Consider the following 7,218-nt stretch of genomic DNA (forward strand, 5'->3'; position numbering starts at 1 on the left):
GCCAAGATACCATCACACTAAGGAAAACCTTTTGTTGTGCTCTTTGTGGAATTTACCTGCTACTATTCTTCGTAATTTTGATTTGTAGGTTGTTTCCCCTGTTTTTTGCTTTGTGAGGGGTTGTTTCCTCTGTTTTCTTTGTAAGGGGTTGTGTCCCCTGACTTTGTAAGGAGCTGTTTCTGTGCTGTGGAGTTGCTCTATTTTGAGCTCTGGTTTAATGAAATGCTTATTCATAAAAAAAAAACAAGATACCATCTCACTCAAGAACATCATCTCACAAAGATAATAAACATTTAGATAAGAGATAACATTGCATTGTATTGAGTTTCAACATCTTTTTGTTTATCAGATTAGCTACAAGCTATACAGACGTTTTCTATACATACAAACAGAAACACCTCCTGATTACACAGTGAGGGAACATTTAATCAAACACCTGTTGCGCAATCCTCTCGAGTAATGGCATATTGCTGCTCCTACTTCTTTAAGTACAGAAATTACTGTCTTGCTTTACAATTGTTTCTATGCTATACATTCTATTTTCTTAGCATTTATAAATGGCATAACAAAGCTTGGACTTGAGGTTTGAGGTTTGTGACAAAGCCAACTCAATATGTCAACTGGGCGCATCAGTCTGGTAATATTTCCACACACTAGTTCCTACCCAACCCATATATTATACGTCTGGCAGGCATCCCATTGGGGGTAGTGTTGTCACTCCAGTTCTCCTCCCTCCCAATGCATATAGGCCATGTCACAGATGTTTCTTTATGAATGAATGCATAGGAATTTTGTTTATTTTTTCTTAATTCTTACAACATTAAGATGAAGATAAAAGTAGTTTTAAATATTTGTTAATGTTTTTATTTCCAAAAAAAAAAAAACAAACAAACAAACAAAAGGGTAAAAGATATATAATCTATGTTTGAGAAGAACTGTGAGGAGAGGAGAGACCTGAATGAAAATTGAATAGGATTGCATGAGAATGCCGGAGAAGCGATCAAAAGAATAAGCGACTTGAAGAAGAGGATAAACGTAATAGTTCTGAAGAAAGTCACTGTTCCCAGCACTAAGAAAGTAGATTGCACCAGATATTATTGTTGAAGCATTTGATCTCCCTGCAATTTCCACCACCCTACGGCTGATACTCCTTGTAGTACTCCAGCTGTTGACTTAATGAGATTGCATGCAACATCACCGAAATCCACAACATATATCATATCATATCATATGTCATATATATATATATGAATGAGAAAATGATAGCAATTATGAGAAAATTTATATGAAACTTAAAACAATCTAAAATTTATTTCAACAAATAGCTCAAAACCCAAGTCCAGCCATTTGTCGACTTCAAGACGTGGTATTGTAAGGGACGCATGGGAGTGTTGTGGATGTGGAGGGTCCCCTACCAATCAATACTTGTCCAAATGCAAACAAAGAAAAGCTAGATAAAGCCAAGATGTAGATCAGCCTATTTTATGGTTAATATGGAAATATTTTCCAATTTCTGCAAATGCTGAGAGCTTTATTAGTACCTTGTGAATTCATGGGTTGCAGCTGTATGAAAGGACACAAGAGAAGATGCTAGGCCCACACGTTCTGTTGCACCAACTTGAGCCCAAAAGTGTCTATATCCCAACTCATTGCTCACTGTTTGTTGTATTCAAAGCTCCATACTACAAATGCATTTATGCTTTTGGACTTGAAAGCCCATGGATTATCCTTCGGTCTTTCTCTCTTCTCGTTAATTTTTAAAATTACCAATGAATCTGTTGGATTCTTGTGTGAAACCTACACGAGCCCACATATTTAATGATAATTTTGAAAATTGAAAGGATGAGAGAAAGACCAAGAGAAGAGATGAATCATTTCTCATCCTATTTTATTCAAACCACCTCCTACTAAGTTCCTCCCTAGCCGACATCCTTTGTATTGATTAAACTTCCTGCTAAATAAATTATATTTGTTGGTACAACAAAAATTTGACATCTGAGGCCACGGTAGGAAGGCCACTTCAATATCTGCTATGATCATAATAAATTGAAAATCTGCAAAATAACAAAATTAATGAAAATCAAAGTTCTAATTAGGCTTGTGATGCGGATTAGAAGACATCCACACAAAAGTACAGAAAACAATAGATATTTATTAATAAAAGACTATGAATAGTTATCCAAATAGGGATATAAACAACCCTGAACTTCAGAGGTCTCTGGACTTAAACTCTATGTATGTACATACTATAATATGACATACATAAATTGTATGTTTATCAAAGCTAAAGACATCAGAATTCAAGGAAAAGAGCCCATCTAATGCATATTCCGAAGGCATATGGCCACTATATGCAATAAACAAAAAGAATTGACGTTGGCATATAGCCACCCACAGTTATTATCCATGGATTACATTCTCTTAGTTCATTATTCATGACAGATCTTAAGCTACAACCAACATAGAAATCAAAAAACAAAAAGGAAAAATACAATTTTCCAAGTCTGTAAGCATGATGTTTGAAACTCTACAAAAAAAATGTGCAAAAAGCTTTGAATTAGATAAGAAAATGTTAAGTTATTCGGTCAAAATGCTAGAATGCACACAAAAAACCTCAGGAAGAGATGCACTACATTGGAAGGGGATGTGCGCGCAGTATACCTTGAGCGTGGCGCTTTCTTAAATCAGAACCACTTGTCACTTCGAGAGCCGTTCGTCAGGCACAGGAACTTTCACAAAACAGTTTGGATCCACCTAGTAAGGAGGAACAGTACAATACAACAGGTCAAGTAAACTTACTTTGCAAGTGAAATTAAGTTCACCTTCATAAGTGAAATTAATTGAGGCTGTATGCACAGGACAATTGAATGCAAGCATGTAACCCTCAATAATAAAACATTATGTGGTAGAATCAGACAGGAAATCAGTCATGGTAAAAAAAAAAAATTCATTTTTTAACATTTAAAATTAATGTAAAGTATATATTTTGAAGAACATTGTTAATATATGTAAGATTTACTTACCCTATGAAAATTAACCAAGGAGCTTTTGATCAATCAAATGGAAGCCATGTCCTTTTTCATCCATTCATACTGAAAAAATTGCACACATTTGAAAGGACATATCAAATTAGATTCTATGATAAATATAAGGGATATCTCGATATATATATAGGGTTAAATGATTTCATAAAAAGGTAAATATTTTATTTGACTCAAAAAAGAAAAAACAAAAGAAAAACGATGAGGACAAGAAAGAAAGCACCTTTGGAAACGGACGTGTTGCTTTGTGTAGTCATAATCGAGCTAGCTCTTAGATCTTCTAAATTCTTTTGATCAAATATTTTCAACACAATTAATCAAACAAAAAGGAAAACAATTAGACAGTGATAAAACAAAGAGAAAAAAACATAAAAGAGAGGAAATGTAAGAAAACAACCACGTACCTGAGTGGAGATTCTTGCTAGACATTTAGCTCATTCAATCAATTCATCATCAATCATTATTAGGTGGACATGAGCAATCTTGAGCCATTCTTTTCCTTTTTTCTTGTGAAGTTGTTTCTTTAGAAAAGGACAATTGTTGATAAGTAAAACAGAAACGGAGGCAGGCAACCCCTCTTCTGGCATGTACTTGAGCATACAACAGTTATCGATCCGCAATTCTTTAAGAGAGGCGAGGTGTTGAACCCCCTTCTTATCCAGGAATTTCATATTTGGAAAATTCATTATTTGAAGAGAAGTCAGATTGGTGGGCAGCAATCCCACCTCCGGAAAGGACTTTGCATCTCCCTTTTCGCCACAAATAAACAAACTTTTAAGAAAGGGGAGCTTTTGCAAACCCCATTCCATTCGTCTGGCAACGAGGTTGTCACAATCAACAATGGAAACTGATTTTAGATTAGAAGGCAAACCCCCTTCAGGAAACGACTCAACTTTTGCACAGTCAACTATTTGCAAATCCTCAAGAGATGAGAGGAAAATGTGCATATTATCTGGTAATGACCTCAAACTTCCACAATTCCAAACCCAAAGCAATGTAAGGTTGGGGGCACACAATCCGCCTTTTGGAAAAGATACAAAACAAGGGCAATTTATGATTTGTATTTGCAATGTCATTAAATCAAGTCTATGTTCTTCAGAAACTGTCAAGGATTCCAAATTCCTACACCCAAAGATATAGATGTCACAAAGCTTTGGAAATAAGTCTAATGGGACGGACTTGAGAGAACCATCAATATCAAATAAGTATAATTTTTTAAGGGATGAAAAGATCGGGTACATTGGGAGCTCTAAAATCCCACAATTCCTAATGATAAGGGATTTTAATGTAGATGCTAGATCACCCTTGGAAAGGGACACAAACGAAGAACAATCACTAACTTCTAACTCTTGAAGAGAAGTATTACGCGGCCCCATCATTGTGTTGACTTGGGAATCTAGTGCATCAAATCCTCCAACTTTGAGAACCTGTATTCTAGTTGGCAATTCCTTTAACAAAACCCCATTACAACATGTTAGATTCAATTGACATATAGCAGGAAACATTGGGAGTGAAGACACCAATAGTGGACATTCTGTGATCTCAAGTTTGGCTAAAGAAGGAAGATGGATGGGCAACCTTCTTGTTAGCTTGGGACAATCATGAATATAAAGCTCTTGGAGGAGAGGAAAAGCTTCACCTTCATTTTCAGCACCCAAGGTAAACCATTCCTCCCACTTCAACATCAACTCGAACCTTAGAACTTTCAAAGCTTTAAATGGCCTAATTGAAGACGAACCACTACCATAAAATTCAGGACCCACTCTAACAACTCCATCAAACTCAACAATAGAGAGGTTCTGCAAAGAGGGTAGTTGTCCAAGCGATGGCAGGCTGCAACAAAACTTACACTTAATTAGATGAAGAGATACCATATTAAAGAATGAATCGTGCCCTACCCAATCTGGAAAACTTTGACCACCATAGTTGTTGATAGTGAGAATTTTCAAGTTTGAATGAGGCTGGAGACTGTCAAGTATAGTTCTTTGACTTTCTAAAACAATAGTACCAGCTTTCCATTCCAACACCAACTCCTCAATGTGCTTCTTGTCCTTCAAGCCTGCATCTGCGGCATCTATAGAAGAGACAACATTTTGAAGGTTCAAAATAGCAATCTTTCCTCGAAGATTTGTAAGTTTTCCCAACTCTCCAATGGAAGACCCATTTCGGCTGCCGATAATAAATTTTGTCAACGTTTGCAGACTTCTTAAGCTGCCCAATTGTATCGGCATCTCCATTATGTCAGTTCTAGTAATATCAAGATGACGTAGTTTAATGAGTTTTCGCATATCCCTAGGCAATCCAACTAGATTGTTACACCATGACAAGTTGAGTGTTTGCAAATTGATCAACTTACATAAGGAATCAGGTAACCTTTTAACTGCAGTAAAGGAAATGTCCAAATAATGTAGTTGCTTAATTTTGCCAATTGAATCAGGCAACTTAGCCAAATTTTCATAATGAGACAAAGAGAGTACCCGTAAACATCTTAGCTTCGGCAATAGAACATCCGGTACCTTTTTAGATACATTGTTGTCCAATATGGAGAATTCTAATGGCAAGAAGGTGCGCAACCACTTAACCTCATAAAGAGCCTCAAACTTCTTAAAGTTATCAAATCTTGTTCTGAAATACGACAAGTGCCGAGTCTTGTTCAAAATTCCATCAAAACAGGCACCCTCTAGCCTAAAGATAAATTGTCCAGAAACAAACTTTGCTAAGTCGTTGACAAGGTCGTGCATTACAAAACATGATTTATCACCACTTGATTGTTGAAACAATGATCTTGATACAAGATCAAGGAAGTAATCATTACCAACTTCTTCCATTGTTTTGTTGTTTGGCTCTTGCAAGAAACCTTCAGCCATCCACAGTAAGACTAAACGATCTTTTTCAAAAGCATAACCCTTTGGAAATATTGAACAATAAGCAAAGCATCGCTTTAGATGTGAGGGTAGATATTTATAGCTTAACCTTAAAGATGGAAGAATGTGTGTCTCGCCAATTCGTAGATCCCATATTTCACTGTTCAGTATCTTGTCCCATTCATCAACCTCCAATTTTGACCACAAGAGAGCCCCAATTGTTTTGGCGGCTAAAGGTAGGCCCTCGCACTTTTTCACAATCTGTCTGCCCACTGCCTCTAGCTCTGGACGTGTGTTACCATTGTGAAATGCATGGTTTGCAAATACCGACCAGCAATCATCTTCTGGCAGCCTTTTCAGAGAATGAGTCCCACTAGAGCGTACAACGGATGCAACATCATTATCACGTGTGGTTACAATCACACTGCTTCCTTGTTCCCCAAATTTAAAGGGTTTTCTTAAGACCTCCCAATCAACATAATTCTTATTCCATACATCGTCTAAAACAAGTAGGAATTTTTTCCCCATCAACTTCTCCTTGAGTGTAACTTGAAGCCGATTCAGATCCTTAATATCACATGTTGACGAAGTTACTGCCTCTAGAAATGTTTTCGTCACCCTGAACACGTCAAATTCCTGTGAAACACACACCCATGCCTCAAGATCAAAATGCTCCTTCACCCTCTGGTCGTTGTAGACAAGCTGAGCAAGCGTTGTCTTGCCAATTCCCCCCATACCCACTACTGCAATCACACACATCTCACCGCCTCTTCCGTCATCCGAGAGCAAAAGGTTAATAACTCTCTCTTTATCATGATCCCTACCAAAAATACCAGATTCTTCAACCAAAGAAGCCGTGGGCAATCTTTCTGTTGATTTCCCTCCAAGGCCATCTGTTAAACCTAAGACATCCTTTTGTTTTGCAAGATCTTCTAATCGCTCAATAATCTCTTCCATCCTCGGTTGTATCTCCTTGGCAAAACGATTACGAAGAACAGAGTTTCGTACCTTTGTTGCAGTGGTTTGAGATTCAGCAGCCAAATTGCGTGTCCGGATTTCTGTATCAATCACATCCAAGATGTCTTCCGCATCAAAAACAGCATCTTTCAGCTCATCAAGCCACTGTTTCAAGGCAGGCTTCGTGAGTTCCTTTTCCTCGGCGTCCTCAAGAACCGCAATCACAGACAGCAACAGTACCTTCAACTTTCTTACGGGCCCCTCTCTGACTTTTCGTCCCCGGAAGAAGTCAAGCACCTCCAGAGTCATTTTTTTTAATAAATCATCGAAGACAACAGACAGAAGCGCCTCTCCCA

The 7,218-nt window shown here is 37.5% G+C and overlaps 2 protein-coding genes across 2 annotated transcripts; both read right to left on the reverse strand.

The window, feature by feature from the left end:
- Positions 1 to 300: 300 nt before the first annotated feature.
- On the reverse strand, positions 301 to 5,016 carry LOC132175146 (putative disease resistance protein At3g14460). The gene is made up of 6 exons (XM_059586992.1): positions 3,446 to 5,016; positions 3,265 to 3,328; positions 3,024 to 3,092; positions 2,662 to 2,754; positions 1,542 to 2,054; positions 301 to 1,450 (listed from the first exon to the last, which is right to left on the reverse strand). The coding sequence occupies exon 1, from the start codon at positions 4,913 to 4,915 to the stop codon at positions 3,476 to 3,478; it is 1,440 nt and encodes a 479-aa protein (XP_059442975.1). The 5' UTR covers positions 4,916 to 5,016; the 3' UTR covers positions 301 to 1,450; positions 1,542 to 2,054; positions 2,662 to 2,754; positions 3,024 to 3,092; positions 3,265 to 3,328; positions 3,446 to 3,475.
- LOC132173047 (putative disease resistance RPP13-like protein 1) lies at positions 4,936 to 6,764 on the reverse strand. Its single transcript, XM_059584608.1, has 2 exons — positions 5,050 to 6,764; positions 4,936 to 4,952 (listed from the first exon to the last, which is right to left on the reverse strand). Exons 1-2 carry the CDS (start codon positions 6,662 to 6,664, stop codon positions 4,936 to 4,938), a joined length of 1,632 nt encoding a protein of 543 aa, XP_059440591.1. The 5' UTR covers positions 6,665 to 6,764.
- Positions 6,765 to 7,218: the final 454 nt, after the last annotated feature.

Source organism: Corylus avellana, chromosome ca1, assembly GCF_901000735.1.
Source record: "Corylus avellana chromosome ca1, CavTom2PMs-1.0".
In the NCBI taxonomy this organism is placed as follows: Eukaryota; Viridiplantae; Streptophyta; class Magnoliopsida; order Fagales; family Betulaceae; genus Corylus; species Corylus avellana.

Excerpts from the sequence above, each read along its gene's own strand:
- LOC132175146 (XM_059586992.1), bottom strand. The coding sequence starts at position 4,915 with ATGGTATCTCTTCATCTAATTAAGTGTAAGTTTTGTTGCAGCCTGCCA.
- LOC132173047 (XM_059584608.1), bottom strand. The coding sequence starts at position 6,664 with ATGTGTGTGATTGCAGTAGTGGGTATGGGGGGAATTGGCAAGACAACG.